The 20,535-nt window shown below is 42.3% G+C and overlaps 3 protein-coding genes across 4 annotated transcripts; all 3 read right to left on the bottom strand.

Annotated features, from left to right (window-relative positions):
• Window positions 1-623: 623 nt before the first annotated feature.
• On the bottom strand, window positions 624-7,383 carry lad1 (ladinin). The gene is made up of 14 exons (XM_076091254.1): window positions 7,346-7,383; window positions 6,486-6,668; window positions 5,715-6,006; window positions 4,333-4,406; window positions 3,517-3,688; window positions 3,099-3,191; window positions 2,730-2,773; window positions 2,602-2,644; window positions 2,377-2,420; window positions 2,188-2,254; window positions 1,937-2,071; window positions 1,743-1,832; window positions 1,213-1,338; window positions 624-1,099 (listed from the first exon to the last, which is right to left on the bottom strand). Exons 1-13 carry the CDS (start codon window positions 7,381-7,383, stop codon window positions 1,240-1,242), a joined length of 1,374 nt encoding a protein of 457 aa, XP_075947369.1. The 3' UTR covers window positions 624-1,099; window positions 1,213-1,239.
• Window positions 7,384-9,586: 2,203 nt separating this feature from the next.
• Window positions 9,587-11,883, bottom strand: tnni1a (troponin I type 1a (skeletal, slow)). Of its 2 annotated transcripts, none has more exons than XM_076091242.1 (5): window positions 11,875-11,883; window positions 10,964-11,095; window positions 10,620-10,709; window positions 10,308-10,484; window positions 9,587-9,691 (listed from the first exon to the last, which is right to left on the bottom strand). In XM_076091242.1, exons 2-5 carry the CDS (start codon window positions 11,087-11,089, stop codon window positions 9,587-9,589), a joined length of 498 nt encoding a protein of 165 aa, XP_075947357.1. In that variant the 5' UTR covers window positions 11,090-11,095; window positions 11,875-11,883. The 2 variants fall into 2 exon arrangements, with proteins under 2 accessions (XP_075947357.1, XP_075947348.1); XM_076091233.1 differs by lacking the exon at window positions 11,875-11,883 and adding an exon at window positions 11,319-11,375.
• Window positions 11,884-17,225: 5,342 nt separating this feature from the next.
• phlda3 (pleckstrin homology-like domain, family A, member 3) lies at window positions 17,226-19,862 on the bottom strand. Its single transcript, XM_076091221.1, has 2 exons — window positions 18,856-19,862; window positions 17,226-17,759 (listed from the first exon to the last, which is right to left on the bottom strand). The coding sequence occupies exon 1, from the start codon at window positions 19,289-19,291 to the stop codon at window positions 18,866-18,868; it is 426 nt and encodes a 141-aa protein (XP_075947336.1). The 5' UTR covers window positions 19,292-19,862; the 3' UTR covers window positions 17,226-17,759; window positions 18,856-18,865.
• Between the last annotated feature and the right edge of the window lie 673 nt (window positions 19,863-20,535).

The following is a 20,535-nucleotide window of genomic DNA, read 5'->3' as shown; positions in this document are numbered from 1 at the left end:
AATCATGTTACCCTTGAAATTATTTACAGCTTCATTATAACATTTTATAGCATGAATACTGCATTGTGGTTGCACACATGGGTAACATCATCATCAGTAAAACTTACCGGAGTTCGAGTGATGAGGAAAGCAAGCGTAGGGAGAGACTCAGTGTGCAGCAGAGGGAAGGTGACTTCTTTTACTAAAAGGACAGTGAGGTGGGTCTCAGAGGGTAAAGGGACGGACTGAATAGTGGGAAAGAGACTTTAGGACCCTTTGTTGTGTTATTAATAACTTTTTAGATAGCATGTACTCTCCATTATCACCATTCCCAAAAAAGGCCTCTGTGTGTACGAGTGTGGTGTGCAGTGCCCAAAGGATCCAGATAAAGCCACAGTTGCTCACAGACGGTGCTTCAGTGCCACACACACATTTTCTCGCCCTTGTATCTCAACCCGCCGCTGACGAAACACAGGCATCCAACTCTTATCTGCATCCTCCCTCTGCCGCGATAAGTGATGTGACGGAGCATGTCTGCCTTCAAGCCTAGAAAGTGTTTCCGTGTCGTGTAAGTGAGCAATTGAAAGACATTTACGACAGACATTTGTGGTAATAAAAGCTTTTATTTCTTAGACAGGCAGGCTCTTGACCACAGTGACTCAGAACAAAAACTATATTTTGTCAGATTAAACAAAAACATGAAATCACAGCTCCAGAATTCTCACTACTAAGAATAAGGCATTATTAGCCTCAAGACCTTCACCTGCTTAAAGTGCTTGAAAAATTACATAAAGTTAAGGCAAATAGAAAAAGAGCTTTAAAACAAATATATCAACGTCTACTTTTCTTTTTACTCTTCCTCACACATTAAACCGTTTTGATGTTTGAAATAAGACATATTTGTACTTGCAGGAGAAGCAATGCAGGAGTGTATGATTGAAGCATCCTAACTTTAAAAGCAGTCATCTCCATTTAAGACCTTTTTAAAACTCACTTTTTTTTCTCTAATTGGCATATCTGTTCCTCCAGTGTGCTTTGGCAGTGAAGAAAAAGCATGAAAAAAGAATCAGTCAGTCATGGCATCCGTTAATCGTCCAGTTCTCTCACCGTCTACTAAATCCTACAAATAAGGGCACAGAAAAGGAAAGTATTGCAGAAGAAGCACATTTTCAGTTCATATTTAAATATAAAGTTATGTTACGGTGCAGTGTGGGGACAGTGAGCTCATCTTACCTGTTGAGAATTGTAAATGGACATCTTTCACTTGTAGATTTTTCCAGGGCTGGCTTCTGGGAAGCTGCCCTCCTCTCTGCTCTCAAACAGGCTCCTCTTACCGGTGATGTCCACTTGTCTCAAGTCCTGCATATAGAAAATGTAAGAATTTCAGACTCATTTCTACAAGACGATCAACAGTGAACAGCCAGTTATCCGGTTAAACTGAGCCTCTATTCACCACAAGTCAAACTCTCTGACTGAAGGAGAACAACAAAAAGACTAAACATACTGATGTTTGCAATGAATTTGATCATAAATAATCATAATTGCTGGAACTAGAGGAGAAAGAACAATAAGGACTGTTATCTGAATTGGTTAGGTCAGGGCTTACTGATAAGCAGGAAGAAGAAGTGTTCCTGCTCAGAACACTTGAGTCACACACAGTACAGCTGATAGAGTGCTACTGCCCTCTAGCTGCCACATGCTACTTGCATACCTCCTTACATGACGCAGTTTTGACAGACACGTGACAATGCAAATAGCCTTACAGTTGGACTGTGGGTAGACCCAGTATCGTTGGTCTTGTCGAGCCAGCGGTTGATCCGGTCTGACATTCCTGATGTGAAGCTCCTAAATTCCTGTGAATTTTCAACAGAGATGTGAAATAATTATAACCCGTCCGTGCTAATGATATCAACGCCTGCATTGATGCCACACGCAGAGCCGACGAGTGTAAATGTACCTGTCTGGAAACTCCCGGGCTGGTGGGGCTCGCTGCCTGCTGCTCCTTCTCAAAGAGGCCTCTCTTCCTGGACACCTCATCCAGCAGGAACAGAGTCCTTTGGGCCACGTCTGGAGATCGCATTATTTCTGACTTCTACGCACGTATAGGAAGCAGAGAAGAGTTGAGGGGGAAAAAACATCAGTGTCGATATAAAGTATGAAAATGATTGTTACTTGAGTTGACTTCTGTTTTGTTGCAGAGAGTCTGACCTGTGCAGCCTGAGCCAGTCTCTCCATCTTCTCCTTGATGGACCTGGATGAAATCCTCTGCTTGGAGCTGGACAAAACAGAATGCACATAAGCCTGGTTCGATCTGGGTACCCTTACTTTGACTAGAATAACAATAATAAAAACTTTAGAAAGAGGTACAAAAAAAATAATTTGGCTGAACAAACTCACTTTCTCTGGAAAGATGATGTTTTGTCTTCATCTTCATTTTGGTCCTGGATAATTAACATTACACACACTGTTAATCATCTATACTTTAACACATACATTATCGAAGTAAACATCTGCGATCTCTGTACTCAACTAATAATGAAAGAACACCTTCCTGTGCACGGTGCAGAGCGATGACTGTAAATCTCACTCAGAAATTAGAAACTATAAAGCCAAGACTCTTACTGTGTTCGATTCAAACGTCTTGGAGGCCATCCTCACACTCGCACTACAAGAGAATAAAGCAGTCGTCAATCAACCCGAGATAGACGGAAATAAAGAGCCTCAAAATAAAGACAAGAGTGTTTTCTTACCTCCTCTGCAGCGGTGCAATCTCCTCTTCTTTCTTCCTCATCATCTGTGTTAAACCGAGCATATGTGAATGTTAGCAGACAGTCGTCCAAATATCAGCAGCTGATGACCAACACAGTCATCCCGTCTCTTGTGATGAGTTAACAAAGCAACTAGTCAGCAGTAAAAGCTGGTAAATATTGCTTCAGCTATTAGCATAAGCCCGAAGCTTGAGTGGCACAAGCAAATGACCCTCAACTGATAGTCTAACAGCTGATGCAAGATTACATGGTGTTTTAACAGTCAAATAGGCAAAAGTTAATGTTGGCATTTAGAAGGGAGAAGGTGTGCGTGCATGTGTGTGTGTGTGTGTGTAGGTTAGATGTGGTTACCCTGAAAGATATAGTCCTTGAGCTCTGTCTGACCAACGCAGGTTTGGCCGTCTGTTCAAAGTTGTCGTTGGAGGAAGAGCCGTTCATCCCGGTCTGAGTTAAAGTAAAATATAATTTACTTCTACTTATGATCAGATTGAACTCTTCATCTTCAGATGAGGATGAGCTCCAGCGAGCATTTCCTCTGTTCTTCAAAACTGTTTACTTTGTGCAAGCTGCAGGTAAAACTATGGAGCCAATGATACAGTAGTTGCTGTAGGCGCTAAGACTGCGACATTTACTCTTTTAATCACCAGAGGGTGCTGTTGCTTTATTTAATTGATGAGCAGTGGTGCCCGCACTGTGCAGCCAAACTCCATGAGACAAGCAAAGCCTAAAGCACAGATAGTTATGTTTTAAATGATATCGTCTGACCTACCTCCTGTGTGTGTCCATTCTGAACAGGGCTTTGAGGGCCACGAGGAGAGGGGCTCTGGCTAGGCGACGGCCAGTGTTCTCGAGGTGATAAGGCGGCCGTAGGGGAGCGAGGGCTCATGGGACTTGCGCACCCGCTGGCCGAGGGGCTTTTGTCGAATGAGATGGAGATAGAACTGCAACATCAAAACGAGTGAGATGAAAGGTCAGTTGAAGATGTGAATGAGGAAGCAACAACTGATCCAGATGACAGTAAAGCTGCAGAGTATTAGAGTCTTTACTGCAACCTTTTCACCTTTGTCACCTTTTGAAATATTGTTTTCTACATTCTGTGTTCACTCATAATGCTCATAATACATCAAACCAATAAAATGATGCCATGGGGAAGCTGTCTGTATCCAAACAGAAAACCAGAGGTACCAATGCTGCCTCAATGTCTTGTTATCCAAGCTTCTTAGAGAATATTCTCTCCAGCTATCCTGCCAGCAGATCTTGGTTAGACAGAAACATGTATAAAGGTGTGTGTGTGTGTGTGTGTGTGTGTGTGTGTGTGTGTGTGTGTGTGTGTGTGTGTGTGTGTGTGTGTGTGTGTGTGTGTGTGTGTGTGTGTGTGTGTGTGTGTGTGTACACACACATATTTGGCTTTTGGTTGCTATTTCACTGCTCTACTACACTGTTGTTTTTCCCCGCTGCACTTTAACTTCCCTGTGTTGAATAGATAACCTTTATCTTATCTTAAAGAAATGTTTGATCTGCATTTGATTCTTCCTGATGAATCATATACGAAAAGAAGAATAGACATTAAGTTGTGCTGATTGACCTGACAAACTTGCGAGCCGGGTTGGACGATGGCTTGGGATCAGGGTCTTTGCTTGTCGACTCTTCGTTTTCGTGCTAACAAAGAAAGAAACAGGAGAGACGTGAGCGCACAGCATAAAAGCTTTTGAACAGAGTCACCTGAGACACGCCTCACATTACATAACACTGTAGGGTTATGGCCTAATTTGCAGATACACTGAATTATAGACGCCTGAATTAGAGCTGCCTGTCAGTGTAATAAAAGATAAAGTTCATATTATGACCTTAAGCACGCCTTATCAAAGTTTTATAGATGATTTTGCATGGTCATTTGATTCACGGAAAAGAGTGCAAGTCCAGTCCAGTAATAAGACGGGTGATGATCCAAACAGTATTTTAGTTCTATCATCCTTTTTTATATTCTGATGCCTTCATATTGAAAGAAAATGTACCAAAGTTGTTAGCAAATATGTATGGCATGCATGTGTATGTATGTGTGTGAGCCTCTTGCACTCTCTTTGCCTGGGTTTGTCCACAAATATTGTTAATAATGCACACTGGCTCTTTCCATCTTAACAGGACTTGCAACATCAGTATACCCTGAGCGGAAAAGAAGTTGTTGTTTTTGTAGAATGTAGAAAATGATTAACATGGCTCTCCCTCTGCGTGGGGTAAGAGTTAACTGTGTTTACCACACTGCAGGGTGGCACTATTGGCAGCACTGTGTTGTGACTGAGAAGCATTAATAGAGTGTTTGTCTACCTGTCTCGTCAAACGATTTGTCTGTCAGTAAAGGCAGTGTATTCAATTGTAGTGATGGTAACGTGGGTCGGTTAGTCTACCACTTTGGTCCAGACTGAATCATCTCAACAACTATTGATGGATTGCTATCACAGTTTTCGCAGACATTCATGGTCCCCAGAGGATGAATCATAATGACGTTGGTGATTCTGTGACTTTTCCTTTAGCATCACCAGCAGGCCAAAGTTTTCCCTTATCCCCTGAAATATTTCAACACCTACTGCCTAGATTAGCACAACAGTTGGTTCACAATGTGTCCTAATCCCTTTGGTGATCCATCACGTCAAAATCTCAGTTTGTTTAAAGCGTTGGTTTATGACCAAATATCTGCAAAACTCCCATCAGCCTCAGCTGTACTTGTTTTATAATAGTTAGCTAATGCTAGCATGCTAACCTATATATGGCAATCATTACACCAGCTTAACATCAGTATGTTTGCATTTTCATTGTGAGCGTGTTAGCATTTAGCTCAAAGCATGTTGTGCCTCAGTGCAGCCTTACCGAACAGCTTGCATGGCTTTAGTCTCTGAGTTGAGTTATAACATGTTAATCATGATAACAAAACATTTATTTCACTCTGCTGAAAGGCAACTCCGGTCTTACTTGTCTGTTTGTGACGTAAGTGCTGGTATTGCTGGTGCTGCTGGTGGTGGGGCTGTAGGAGGCTGGCCTTGGGGGTGGTTGTGGTCTGGATGTGGATTTCACAGAGGGCAACACACTACCCTGATGCTCATCCATGTCCCCCAGGAGCTCCACCCTGGCTTCTCCTTTGCAGGCCTCCGCTTCATCCTCCCCTACTTCCTTCTGTTGTCTCAGCGTCTCCACATGCCTCATCCTCCTCTTTTCATCTCGGACACGCAGCATGTCCACAAAGTCTAGCTGCACCTGCTCCACACTGAAAAGAAACGGTATATGCACACTCGTGAATGACCGATAGATACGACGGATCGTCTCTTGTGTGTGTGATCAGGTTTCTCTAATGAAAGGCTCTACAGTTCCTCTCTCTCTTTGAAGACTGCTTCTGCTCCAGGAGCTCAGCTGGTGGTGTTTTTGATAGCTTTTCATACTTTCTACACATGGTGTCAGGATTCACATGTTTGAAAAGTATACAGATGACACACTCCCATGGGGCAAAAGGGTAAGAATCCTCTCTCCCTGCCTCTGAAATCTATCTGCTGACAAGGCAGCATCTCTATGGTCCTCTAACAAGCGAGAGAGATGGAGAGAGTGAAATGGAAAGATAGAAGAAGAGAGAGATAGTAGCGATGTGTAAACAAGCAGAGCTAAAGCAACAGAATCCTGTTCAGACGGTCTATAAATCAAGCTTTGACACGTTCGAATGAATAAAGCTCTGTATTAAATCGTGAGAATAACCTGCTGAGGCCCTGGGACATAGCACTTGTGGAGTCTGTCCCAAAGGTGCTGTCACTGGTAGGCGTGTCTCCGGTTGTTTGGCTGAAGTCATCATCTTCTGCGGGATTGCTCGAGCTCTTCACCCTCCTCCTCTTCTCTCTTTCCACCTCCTCCTCATCCTCCACTGTCCACTGGCGCGCTAGGCTGAGGACAGAGTCATAACGCGTACATGTACATATGTATGTACATAATATTTAGAGAACGTGGACGTAAAACAGAAAATTAAATGGAGGCAGAGAAACACAAAATGGTTTTCATGAAAACTACAGAAATGAATCCTATTAAATGTTCATTTTGGTTGTTGGAAGAGAGAGATCGCTGTTATAACGGTTACACAGAACCTGCTTTACTTGTTCATCAACTGTTTATAGGTAGAGTCACAGTTGGTTGCTTGTCTGAACAACTTCAAATATACCAAACAGTCAGTCTAGTATTATACGGGGACGTATGTAGCCAGTTACAGTGGGCTGATGTTTCCTGTGGAGGAACACGTTAATTCAAGGGTAAGACCAGTTATCTCTAGACTTTAACCTGACAAAAAGACAACTGTGACTTTATAGCATAGTCTTCAAACATAACAGCAAAGATAAAAGTACCTGTAATAATATGATATAGCTGTTTCATTATGCTACTGTGGATTTGCATATTAGACATTATAATGTAAAACTGGCTTTTGTTCTACTTGACTGCAAGAGTGAGCTACATGTATTCTAGTTCAGTGACTAAAGTTAGCCTTTATAACGTCTACTGTCATAAAGCAGCAGCTACTCTGAAACACAGGCTTCATATTCTCTTTAAAACAGCTCCAGATGTAGTCTTACCTGGACAAAGCCGACCAGTTCTTCCGACTGATGGACATATTGCACGCAGAAATATAGAAGTTCCCAGCAGAGCTTCGCTCACAGACAGAAAAGAGTCGACTGACTTTGTGGCAGTCAAATTACAGTCAGTGCGGCACAAAGCAGTCCACCTTTACCCCGATGCAGCTCACCGAGGTGTCACATGACCACAAAGGTGTGTGTGTGTGTGAGAGAGAGAGAGATAGAGAGAGGGAGAGAGAGACTGCTGCGATACAGTTAAAGCTAACACAATACGCAGTAATCATGAAAAGTCAAATTTACGTAATGGGAACATGGGAAGTTATATGTAAATCAATAGTTATTCAGCAATTACTAAATAATCACTAATGTAAGCAGAAAAAGGTTGTATAGTATTTTCTATAGCACTTTAGAAAAAAGTTTGCAAACAATCAAACACACAGGATATTAACAACAAAATACACTTTAAATAGAGATAAAGATACAAAATACTAGCAACAAAAATGAGTGAAAACAGGTTTTAAAAAAAAGAAATGGCGATTGATTTGGATGTTCCAATAGTAAAAGTATGTAACTATGTTTTGTGTCCAACTGGGCTTAGATGCTTTGTTGCATTGAGCAGTGAGTCTCTTTACAGTGTGATTCAGACTGTTTGCTCTGTGAGGCCACACCTGTCCTTTCCTCGGAGCCCGGTGTGTCGGACTCTGACCCAGGCTCGGGCTCAGGCCAACTCACACACCCTCCACCTCACCTGGCTTTATTACCAAACCTGTACCCGTTTCTTTTATTCTGTGCAGAGTGCATGCCATGAGGCCACAATAAACAGGATGAGCTGCTATCACAACTACAGATGTAGCTCCTTAATGCTTATCCAGATCCGTTCTTTTGTGTGAATGCTGTCTCTCATGCAGGATTTGGAGAAGTCTGGCTTAAGGCTTGTCACGTCACTCCCTGGCCAAAGAAGCAAAGCGTGCATTAGTGCTGTCATTGTAAACATGTTTTGTGTCGCTGCAGTGAACATTTGAATGAAAACATTGAGTGACCCATGAATACTGCAGGTTCTTTGCGTCCAGCAGGATTAAGCCAATAATGATTAAAGCACCAATACGGAAGCACTTGTCAGTGTGTGCTTTATGCAAATGCAAAACAGATAGCAGCCGGAGCTGTGGACAGGATGCCGGTGTGGACAGCAGGCAAATGCATACAGTACGCCTATCTGCAGAAATGTTCTCTCTCTCACAGAAGTTCCTCTGTGTGAAAGTATATCTTAGAGTCATGAGTTCATATTTGTCCTTATGTTCCTTTTTATATTCCGCCAATATAAAATGTCTGCAGAGTCCCCAGCCCATGCTAGTTGCTTGTTGGGCTGTGCTTTGTCACAGCAGTGCTTGGAGCTAAATGATCATGTTGCATGCTATGCTAAGACACTAATGCTGATGTCTAGCACATTTAATGCTTACCACGTTCGCCATCTTAGATTTGCATGTACATTTTCTAATTAGAACCAAAAAGAATGATTGATTCCAATGTATCCCGAGTGGAACATTGATATGTATGATATGTATTGATGTGTCTCTAACATATCACGCTTGCAGTACTGCAAAAGGGAAGACGGCAGTAACGAGAAGACTTTGATCACCCTGGTTTTCTTTGCATTTATTTAAAGAAAGCCATTGTTCATTTAGCACAGTTTTACAATGAGAACAGCACCAAGAAATGAAGATACATTTGGTGTGTTTAATTGTTGTTGTTGTAAATCCTGCTGATGACGCCATTTTGTTACAGTTTACAAAACCACACACCATGCTTACAGTTTTATCACCCAGCAATAATATCAAAGATGCAGTTGAATTTGGTCAGGACATATTGTTATCATTATTATTATTGGCTATAATATAATTTGGCCTGCTGATTAAATTACATTACTATCCACAATTGCCTTCTGAAGATACAAGCTGCCTTTTTTTAAAAACTTTGCTCTACAAATATAAGCCTAAATCTCTGGGGTTCAGTTATGAGAACAATACAAATAATAGAAGATGGCACACAGATAAAGTCATTTTTAACACCATATCAAGCAACCGCAAACGGATCAGTTCTTAAGGAAAGTGGAGAAGACCATTCAGGAGAGTGGGGACATGGCAGGAGCATACGTGACCGCATTAAAGAGACACGTAGAAGCTGCAGTAGATGCAGTCTACGTGATGCCGCTCACATGACACCAGCCCATCACCTTCTGGGTTTTCACTGGGCGGGACCCTTTGCAGCATCGAACATCTTCTTCCTTCCCTCCATCCCTGACATGGCCTCCACATTCTTCCTCCAGTCGCTGTCCTCGACTGGCCTCTTCTGCAGACGGATACAGTGGAGAGTTAGATGGTATAAAAGAATGAGAGCAGTCCTTTTCCTGTTTTTGTTTTTTTTAAAGAGACTGCGAAGTAGAGGAGGTATTATCATCATTGTTGTGTCTAAGCCTTTGAGGCCCAATGTTGTCAACTGGGAACCATGCTAGTATAACTGGTTTACAGCACCTAATACAGACTCACATATCCATGCAGACACACACACACAGATACACACTTGCATTGGTTAATCTGAACATGTACATGCACGCACACACACACACACACACTTTTGTGAGCAGAACCGCTCACAAAAGCTAGTCTTCTCTCTACAATGGGTTCATTGTCTTGTGTACCGTACTTCCTCTCACACGAGCGCGCGGTCGTGCCCTGCACTGACCTACTGCTCGGTATCTCAAACACACCCTCCACACACACAAACACACTTTTCAGGTGTTTTATGGCACTTGAAGCGCTGACGTCATGTGTGTATCTGAAACTTCACAGTAGCTACCTTGCTCGCTTGCCCTAAGGAAGGTACACATCCTGCTTGCACTGGTTTGCTTGTGCTTTGTACAGGCATGCCCGAGTGTATTTGGTCTTTTATTTCCCTCTGCACACACCTTCTCAGTGTCCTCTTTCTTGACAGACTTGAGGTTGGCCCGGAGGTCCATGGAGACTTTGTGCTTGGAGCCCAGCAGTGAGCGAAGGATGGCGTCAGCAGACACACGAACGCGACGAAGACTAGGTCTCTTGAATTTCCCCCTGAGGTCCAACACTTTAATGTTCAGGTCTTTAATCTGGATCAAGGAAGGATAGTTGAATGGAAATTACCATCAGTACTTGAAGATGTTCTCATGGGGACATTGTGACACTGCATCTGCTTATATGATCTTTACATTTCCGACATGGAAATGGGCTGAGGAAGTGTATACCTCACGTGTGTTGAGCGTGACTTTAGCTTCAATGTCGTATCGCTCCTCATCCACCACATCTATCTTGGAATGGAGCTCGTTGCAGAGGTCCTATACGTATACACACACACACACATAAGACACAAAAGTTAAAAACTTGTATTGTAAAGAAGTTTTCAAAAGCAACCTCAAATTTGTGCATCTGGAAAACTGTCAGTTGCAGGGCGTCATACTGTATATCCTGTATATGAAGGAGCTGCAGTGCCCTGAATTCCTTTGATTTCAGAGAATTTGCTGAAGTAGAAAACTCTGTTTGGTGGAGTATTCTTTTATGGGAGAATTCTGGGAATTTGAGAACAAGTTACCTGTAGCTGTGCAAGGCTCAGGCTGCTGGTGTTTAGCGGAGGAGCTCTCTCTGACAGGTAGTTCTGTTTCTCCTCCTCTTTAACCACAACCTCCTGCTCCAATTCCTCCTTGGCTCTTGCCACCATCAGACTCTGAACAAATATGAATGGACATATAATGCAATGTAATGCTGGATGCTTTTACATTGCTCTGGTAAAGCACATCAGCACATTATGTTTATGGAGTTTAGAAGAAGTATCAGAAGATAAAATACAGTACAGCTTTTAAAAACATGACCTCTGCTGCTCTCCTGTGGTCAAACACATGTATTACATTATAGTTTGGCAGAATAATTCGGTCCATGATCTCTCTTACCTTGAGCATCAGCTTCCTTGAAGCTGAGATCTTTGGCTTCCTCTGGATGGAGAGCATAATTCATGACATTACACACATTTAACACACGCATATATGTATGTGTATGTATGTATATATTAAATAAATGATTATTTATAGCATTTAGAAATACTTTAATAGTGATAAAAATGGTCTTACCTCTTGCCTATAAAATAGAAAGAGAAAAGATTTAATGTAAAGGAAAAAACTAAATTATTGCAAACCAAAGCTCAAAAATATAATAATAGTAATACTGTGTGTGAATGAGTAAATGATCTAAAATAAGAACACAAAGCCTGATCACTCACACATGCTCAGGCATCCTGCTGATTAGATCTCACTGGAGGAGAGACGGAAGAAATTAGAAACACGCACACACACACTGAACAGTTGTCATTGTTTGTTCGCGTAGCCTTTGGAGGGCCAGATCATCTTTCCACTCTGCTCTATGAGCGCGCTCTCAGACTGTCTGTTTCAATGATTGTAAGCTGTCAGCAGGCCAATCATAGAAAAACCCTACTGACTTCTACTCTCCTGCTTCTAAATGCTCTCTTGACACTTGATTGTCATACTTCATAGAAGTGGGGCGTCTACTTTTCATATCTTATAAAAACTAATTTGTGCATGTTGTAGAAACATCATAGTTTCACATGACTGAATTTCTTGAGAGAGCAAGAACGCCCCTTTGACTGATGAGATTTAAAGGGTCAGTTCACCCAAATCACACATTGGACTGAGCCACTGATCCCCAACCAGGGGTACTGCATTCTGGAGATGCTTGCGGGTACGTGGAAAGATTGGGAAGTAGCTCAACTAATTTGAAAATAATTAATATTAAAATAAAAATATATTGGTTAAAATAAATGGTGGCGGTACATCTGACACAAGGGTTGGGAACCGCTGTCGGACTCAACCTTAAGTCTAGTATTAAGGTTAATGAGATCTCTAATGCTTGTATCCACCACAGTGGACAGTTTTGCTTGGAAAATGTTGTTGTCTACCTAATGTAAAATATCATGAAAGGTATGACAACGAGGCGTAAGGTGAGACTGCCTTTTAAGTGGGCTTGTCAGCTCATAGTGTTGTTTTCACATTGGCTTACCCCTCCTCATGAGCCTCATCATTTATCAAATCAACAAGTGATTTACAGCACTCAGCCCTTCTCCGTCTCACCTCTTCTCACCCTTTCTCTCTTAATGTCCCTCTTCCATTTCACTGGTTGAGTCCAGTTGAGAATGACGGCACCTAAGACCTCCTTGCATGATGGGGTTACAAGCAGCTCCAACGGATTAGAGAAGATTCCAGACTGATACCCATCTCTCCCATCTCCCATCCCCATCTTTCTCTTCGGGATTATCTCGGGGAGAGGAATTTAGAGTGGCCTGTCTCCCCAAATAGATCAGGGGACATCTGATAAACAGCTGTGGAGGGTGACTGTGTGCTAGGGTGCCCAGCCTGGATCAGGGATTTACCGCCAGTAACTGATGGATGCTTATGATGCTCATGAGCCTCTGTGGTGCAGCCAAGTTGGCAATGAGAAAAACAGCCCACGGTGCTGTGGAAAGTTCACGTCGGCCTTGGATTTGAACAGAGATGCTTTGGTACAGATTTAAACCAACCACCTTGTATTATTTCAATTAATCATCCTGTTCTGGCTGATGCCCTTATGGTTTAGGTACAGCCACAGCCCCAAGGATGAAAAGCCCCCTGCTATTGACAAATTAACATCCAAACACTTCATATCAGAGCGCTACTAATATCCATGTTTACTGAATAGGCATCATATACTGTGCACTCATCCTCCTGTTAGTCTATATTTCCCTTGCAAAAAACAATAGATCCAGGATATTTTCAAAACTTGGAAGGCTACAAATAAATTGTTACACCAGACAAATTCATATTAAACTGCCATCCATTCGGTTCGTGGACCATACGTATATGCACGAAAGAAAGAAATAACACTAAACCTGAAGAGCTTTACAGACACAACACCATGACGGGACCTTACCTGTGTCAGAAGCAGCGGACAGAAAGACGTGACAACAGCAGAGGTCGGATGATCAGAGATGAGGCCAACGAATTGGTGTCCCTCTATTTAACTGCACCCCCCTGACCCCTCCCCACCCTATTGTATCGCTTTCTCTTTTGTTAGTGGAGGCTATAATTAGTCAACCCTATCTCTCTTACTGCCTAATCTTGCCCTGTCCATTTGTCTCTCACAGATTCATTATAAGGGACCAGCAGTTAGAGCCTAGAGATTTGGCCTGTGCACGACACATGGACAATGAAGGCAACTCGGATGACGAACTATAAGTCTAATTCAGAACTATAGGCAAGAGTTTTTATGTTTATACTGGTCAAAGGTGGCCTGTAAAGGGAATTCGCGCCGATTGACGGAAAAAAACAACTTTAAAGTATATCAGTAAAATGTGCTTGAAGAGAGAGAGAGGAACAATACTTGTGCCATGTAACGAATCCTCTATGTTTTTATACAGTACTTTTAGCCACACTAGTGGCTCTATGGATGGCAGCTCCTGTCTGTTAGTCCACCACTTTGGTCCAGACCTAAATATCTCGACAGCTATTACATGGAATGCCATGCAATTTGAGAAGACATCCGTGATCCCCAGAGGTTGACTCTTTGATGATCCCATTGCTTTTTCCTCTATAGCTCCAACATGAGTTTTATATTTTTGTTGTTTACTTAAATGCCTTGACATCTAGTAAGTGCATTCAGTTCTGCACAGACATTCATGATGCCCAGACGATGAATCATAAAGTCAAAATCAGGCCAAAATCAGCATCAGCTGTTTACTGTGTGCTTATTGCTAATGAGAAAATGTTGGCAGGCTAACCCACTAAACTAAGATGACCAACATAGCAAACATTGGCAGGTGAGCATATTAGCATGCAGACATTAGCATTTAGCTAAAAGCACTGTTGTGCCCAAGTACAGGCTCACAGAGCCGCTGGCATGGCTGTAGACTCGTGTCGTCTTGTTTATCCACACTTAAACCCAGAAGGGCAGATCAAAATGCTAGACATGATTGCAGGAAGGCCCCTGGGATTTTTATGCCTTACATCAAGCCTTCCAGAGACGCACTCTTGACAGACAAATTGTCACTGTCTGTTACTCAAATGAAAACAAAAGTAGAGCCCCACCACCAAAACGCAGAAGACAGAATTGACACTTGCTAATAATTCCAAATTGACTGGTAGATAATCACCAGGGCAAAAATCACCAAATGACTATGATGCTATTTTTAAAATGTGCATGTTATCTTACATTTTAGGCATGTGATGGCAAGACAAGTCTTCATTCTCAATGTAAGAGTATTGCATCTGTTAGGTTTTTAAGAACAAAGGATGAAGGAGCCTGCAGGCCGCAGGTACTCTTCTGCTGCGAGCTTCTTACTGCGCACGCGCATCAGAAGAATGAGCTAGATCCGGTTCAAATTAAAAACAATATTTAATGTACTACACAAAGTTCACTTACAAACTGAATTAACTATCAATAGTAATGTTCTCGAGAGCAGAGACCACATACACGCATCTCCTCACAGTCCGGCGCGGCCAGTTAGCTGAAAATGAGAGCTGCAGTGATCTGAGGTAAACTCCCTAAAACATTGTCTTTTGTATCCCCTGAGAGTCGGAAAGTGTCCGATACTGTCATAAAACGTGTGAATGATCCTCCGTGGCGATTAGTGATTGGCTTCATTTGAATTCTGTCCCCTCCCATTATCGATCCCTTAGCAAAACATCTTGGCTCTTCGCAAAACATCTTGGACTCCTCCTCTCTGTCCTGCTGATCAGCTTGGCATTTGACCGTCCCACTGGCCCCATCCTCCATCGATGAGGTCGCCTCCATTTGCTGCTGCATGTCTGACACCTCACTCAGAATCCCTATCTGACCCTCAAAACTATTCTTAGTGTTTTAATACCTACAGTGACTATACTTCTATGATTTAATACATTCAATGAGTTAATATACTGTAACATATAATATCCTCTATAAGTAAGAATATTGTAAACCTATAATACATTCCATATGGAAACATATTGTGACTAACATATTTATTATTGTGACACTTCTACTCACCACTAGGGGTGTTATTAAATCCTACTAATAATGCGTTTAATACTGAAATTCTCCACACATCTGTACAACATTAAGACACTCAGATCACGGTCCTTCTAAAGGAAAGACAAAATAAAGTATGACCATTCCACACAGTAATATGGTATGTCAGGTTTATACAGTATGTTGTAAAGTAAGTCAAGGTGGATTGAAGAGAATATCAACCAAAAGAATAACACACACACACACACACACACACACACACACACACACACAAAACATATAAGATACACAAAGACAAATTATATTTATCAAAAAAGCAATTAGCAGCCTGCACTACATGAAAACTTGCCAAAAATGTTCACACACACAACAAGCCATACAAGAGTGAATAGAGAAGCTCTCTTCACTCAACAGGAGATCGGCAGACCTCTAGTGGTTGAGCACTCACACAGCAGACAGCAGAAGCCTGAGGAGAAGACTTGCAAAACATTTTTGCAGAGTGATTCTTTGTCAAAGAAGTGCGCACACACATGATTTTTCTTTCTTTCTCTTCCTACAAGCACTACAATACACTAATTAAATTTGCCATAATGTCGGTCCTGTTCTGACTAAAACCCATTCACCTCTAGTTCAGCTCATGTTCCAGGATTTAGTTTATGAAATTGCAGGACACCCTGGACAAAGGTTATGATGTTTAGACAGGGCATTCCACTGAGTAGTGTTAGCATACACACTGTGGAGGACTGGACCTTGTACTCCACCCCTCATATCATAGACCCATTTTGACTTTTTGAAAGGGGGGCAGGTGATCTGGTATACATCATCTTATAAATCTTCAATAAAAATTGTGTTTTGGTTAGGTGCCTATTCAAATAATGAAAGTTTGAAACTAGTATATAACAGCTTTGACCATTATGATGGAAGTTGATGATGACCGTTCTCATGATCAATGATGTATCTTAAATTATGTGTTGTTCATAACCACTATCTTGGGCTTCTGCACAGATTTCCGGTGGAAATGCCATAGTTTTGCATCAATATAACTTATCAAAGTATCTCTAGAACATTTTGTTAATGTCTTTGTTTGTTTAGACCAAACAGTGTTTACACCAACGCTGGGTGTATCCACTCCTTGTGGTGCTCCTGGTCCCTTGCTGACTCATGCGGTGTGGCTAGCTTTGGGGTTTTCCACAGTAACGGGAGAAGTCGCTACACAATCAACCCTTTATTCCTGACCTGTACTGAGCTCCACAGCCACACACACACTCTGCTATGTTCTTGACACATACACACACATAACACATGCTTGAATGAACAATATACTGTATATAGCCCTCCGCTAACGAGAGTCTGCTGATCCTGAGACCTTGCTGAATTTCATGCTGGGTGTGCACGTAAGGCCTCTGTAGGTGAGTATGTGTGGGTGGATGTTTGTGTGCACATGCCTCAGGCTCACTGCGCGTCTCATTAGTCCTCCACACTGCTCAGAACAAAAGCTGTCCTGACTGTGTGTGTGTGTTTGTGTGTGTATCTGAGGAGGTGTGTATTTTCCAGAGGCTATAACAGCAAGGTTACACCACAACTGGAAACAGATGAGCTCAGCAATTAATGGGCAGAACCTAAAATAAATTGCAGCTGACCGTTTTGCTCCAAGAGCCATTATATGTTCCAGAGAAAGGAAGTATTGTTCTAAAATAAAAACACTCCAGGATTACTGACGAAAATGTATTTCATTGTTTTAAGATTTTAATACTGTACATGGTTTCACCAAATATATAGAATAAAATGTGCAATGAATATGAGAAAAATATTTCTTCTTTATGTTCAACTTTAGCAAAAGCACGCAGATCCGTTTAGTCTTTCACAATTTATTTTTAAGCCAGTCAAACAGTGATGCGTTTCCATCGAAAGCAAGAATTAAGAAATAAAGTGACCCCTGTTTCAGCAATGTTAGAAAACGTTGGAGAAAAATGGAAGATATTTTTCAAACCTCCAGGCACAAGGGTTAAACACTGTCCCGCCTCCATTGTCTCTTTCATAAACGCAATAATATATAAACGCTATGTTTATTTCCTTATGCAGCGGCCTCCACAATAACCTCAGAAAAATACTTTTCTCCATGCTGCTTACGCATCAGATTCCTAGGCTTTGTGTAACAGTGTGAGTAAGCTCATGAAGGAAGACAGGAAGAGTGTCTGTGACACTTGTTCACGGCCTTTTAATCCATACTGATGGCCGTTCTGTACATCCCATCATGCTCTGTGCGACAGAATCAAGCCGATGGACCCGACGTCCTCTACCCTTCCCCACTCTGATTGGTTCACTCCCAAAAAGTAGAAAGCCTGGAGGAAAAAGAGAAGAGCACATTTGTAATATTCAATTCTTACTTCATACATTAGACACTGGGGTGGCTGATAGTGTTCTACAAAGTGCATTTGTAGTGACTTGTTAGCTGTTACCACAGCTACTGAGTTAATTTGGGCACTTGACTACTGCAGCTCTCTTAAGGAAGCATCGCTGTGGATTCCTGGACCATGAGCTCATAGTTCAGACTTGCACACTCAGTTCCATTTGAGACGTCAGTGACCAGTTTCAGGAAATAACGTGTCATGTTGTCGTGAGATGGCACCACTGATTGTGTTCTAAATGTGGAAAAGCTGAAAAAGATGTCTGTGGCGCTGAGCTCTCCTAGCCCCAAATGTCCAATTGTCTATGTCAGCTAAATACATAAGAGAAGGTTGGTGTGTGTGTGTGTGTGTGTTTAAAAATACTTGGCTGCCTAGTGAGGGAGAGGCAGGCAGATGTTATTTTGGAGGCTCACATTGCATCTTAATTATGTCCTCAAGTGAGAGAGTGTTTGTGTCCTAAGACTACTGTGGTGCAGTTAAGGCCGATGACTAGTAATGAAAGCTGACACGGCCTTCACACTAGAGTGGAACATCTACATTGATCTACACACAAACACCGGTACTACTTGTAAATGACCTTTAGCTTGAGTGCCTCTCAGCCGTGTGCCACCTCAAGAGTCTCTGTGTTTTCATTCCATCCAATCAACGCACCTTGTCTCAACTTTGACCACAGGAGGGGAGATGATCAGTGAAGTCAGTGGCTGAACTGATTGTAGACTTTTTTTTTTTTTTCATGGAAAATGGTTCAGAACATCTGGCAGTTTTCAATTTATAAAACGTATACATTTACCCTTGATGTGTCTGAGTGATACTTTGACTTGGGTTTCATGTCAATCTCAGTGACACAAAGTTGGTACTGTGAACCTGAGACACTCCAGCTATGGGAGGGTGTGGTGCCACACTGTCCCCCACACCCAAAATAAATTTGTAAGTCTAAATAAGTTAATACATAGAATAACCTTGTCAATCCTATTTTCCAAATGTTTATGACAGCCAGTCTAATATTCACCTCCATCCGAGGAAGACTTACCTTCACCAGGTCAGAGCTCCTCATCCTCCCCAGTGCTGCCCAGGTGTGCTGCGGACAGGTGCCTGTTCCGTCCCGTTTGCACAGCCTGCAGGTTCTTATAGCGCACCAGTGCCAAAGCGATCTCCGCGTTCCACGCAGTGCCGTCCTGCGGACACCGAAAGTCAATCTCCTTACCCGTAGCCATGACCACGGTGAAATACACCAGCCCTCGCTTGTACTCCACGCAATCCACGGTGTCAATGCGCTCAAAACGGAGCTCCTTGGCTTTGGAGCTCCAAGCTGAGCTCGGAGCATCACCTCCGCCGCCGCCTTTGCAGTCATGCAGGCGCAGCCCTTCCTCGGTAAGCACGCAGCGCTTCTTCTTCCACAGCTGGAGGAGCCCGCTGCTGCGCTTCTCCAGCAGCCCGTCTCTCATCACTTTGGCCGGGAAAGACATGGCCACACTGAGCCAAAAGCCGGAAATTTAGAAAGTCTTCAGCAGTGATCCCAAGATGTATCCATTAAACACACATCTCATGTGTTACTGTGCGGCGCCAAGTGTCAACTCAAGAAAGCATATCGGGTTGAGCTATGTCATTAATAATAACAGCCAATTGAACAAAGCACATATATTCGGCGTTTATAATTGCAATCCATGCACAATGAAAACAGTCTGTAGAGGTTGGTAGGCTGGTCTGCCTGGATATGTTTGAACATGCCCGGCTCCTTTGTGGACCCACCCCGCCTCCTCCTGGTGACGGCAGGAGGAGATCCGGGCTGTTTATGAAATTCCCTGCGCGCGCGCGCGTGTGTGTGTGTGTGTGTCAGTGAGCACACGTAGACAGTGTGATTTTACAGCACTGTGTGTTATTGTATTTGTGTGAAATACAGTTATGGTTTTTGCCACCTCCCACTTAGGACATGCACCTGTTTATAGCAAGTAAAAGTAGTTTTAAGTCAACTTTAAAAAAAAAAAAGGTTATTAGAATCAAGTTAAGCGACATCCTGTGTCTCTTTTGAGAGCTGGAATGCGAGTGGGTGGCAGGGTGGATAGAGAAGTCATGTTGCAATATGTGAGTGTGAGAGAGAAACACAGTGTTAGAAATAAATGTCTTCATTCAGGAGATATAAACCGATGACTAATCAGTCAATTAATCATTATTTTTCTGAAAACTATTTACAGTTTAGTGTATTTGCACCTGAGCATTCCCAGTTCTGATAAATTGTTTTATATTTATATGCATTATACTGTACATAAACGACCGCACCTCCTGAAATAGGAAGGCATGTTCGAAACCAATGAAAGCCAACTGAAAAATGATGAAATTAAATTAAGTGGAGAAACTGGTTAACAAACCAGTGCCTTGCTGATTCATCTGAAGTTGCATTGTTTTCATAGGAGGTAGTTTAATTATGGCACCTAAAAAACGTTGGCATTCTTCACATCCTTGGTGGCTGCATGGCATGTAACAGATTTATGGGTGGAGTGAAACTGTAATTCCCTGAACTTTAAAAGATACTGGATTTATACCAGCACCGTGATGCGTCACTACCATTTTATGAGAGGAATGGATACAATGAGTGTGGGATATTTATCGACACACCCACACACACACACACACACACACACACACACACACACACACACACACACAACTTCCGTAATATGTTCTTATGTATTTTCTGCCTCAATTAAGAAGA

This window comes from Anarhichas minor, unplaced genomic scaffold, assembly GCF_050575085.1.
Source record: "Anarhichas minor isolate MPS153535 unplaced genomic scaffold, ASM5057508v1 ptg000003l, whole genome shotgun sequence".
NCBI lineage: Eukaryota > Metazoa > Chordata > Actinopteri > Perciformes > Anarhichadidae > Anarhichas > Anarhichas minor.
The sequence above is the reverse complement of the archived record's forward strand: the minus strand, read 5'-3'. Positions and strand labels throughout refer to the sequence as shown.

Excerpts from the sequence above, each read along its gene's own strand:
- tnni1a (XM_076091233.1), bottom strand. The coding sequence starts at position 11,375 with ATGCTCTCCATCCAGAGGAAGCCAAAGATCTCAGCTTCAAGGAAGCTG. Across the intron at positions 11,096-11,318 it reads CAAGGAAGCTGATGCTCAAG|AGTCTGATGGTGGCAAGAGC; the intron begins GTAAGAGAGATC and ends ATATTTGTTCAG. Across the intron at positions 10,710-10,963 it reads TGAGCCTTGCACAGCTACAG|GACCTCTGCAACGAGCTCCA; the intron begins GTAACTTGTTCT and ends GTATACGTATAG.
- phlda3 (XM_076091221.1), bottom strand. The coding sequence starts at position 19,291 with ATGTCTTTCCCGGCCAAAGTGATGAGAGACGGGCTGCTGGAGAAGCGC.
- lad1 (XM_076091254.1), bottom strand. The coding sequence starts at position 7,383 with ATGTCCATCAGTCGGAAGAACTGGTCGGCTTTGTCCAG. Across the intron at positions 2,421-2,601 it reads AGACGTTTGAATCGAACACA|GACCAAAATGAAGATGAAGA; the intron begins GTAAGAGTCTTG and ends TTAATTATCCAG. Across the intron at positions 2,072-2,187 it reads GACTGGCTCAGGCTGCACAG|AAGTCAGAAATAATGCGATC; the intron begins GTCAGACTCTCT and ends ATACGTGCGTAG.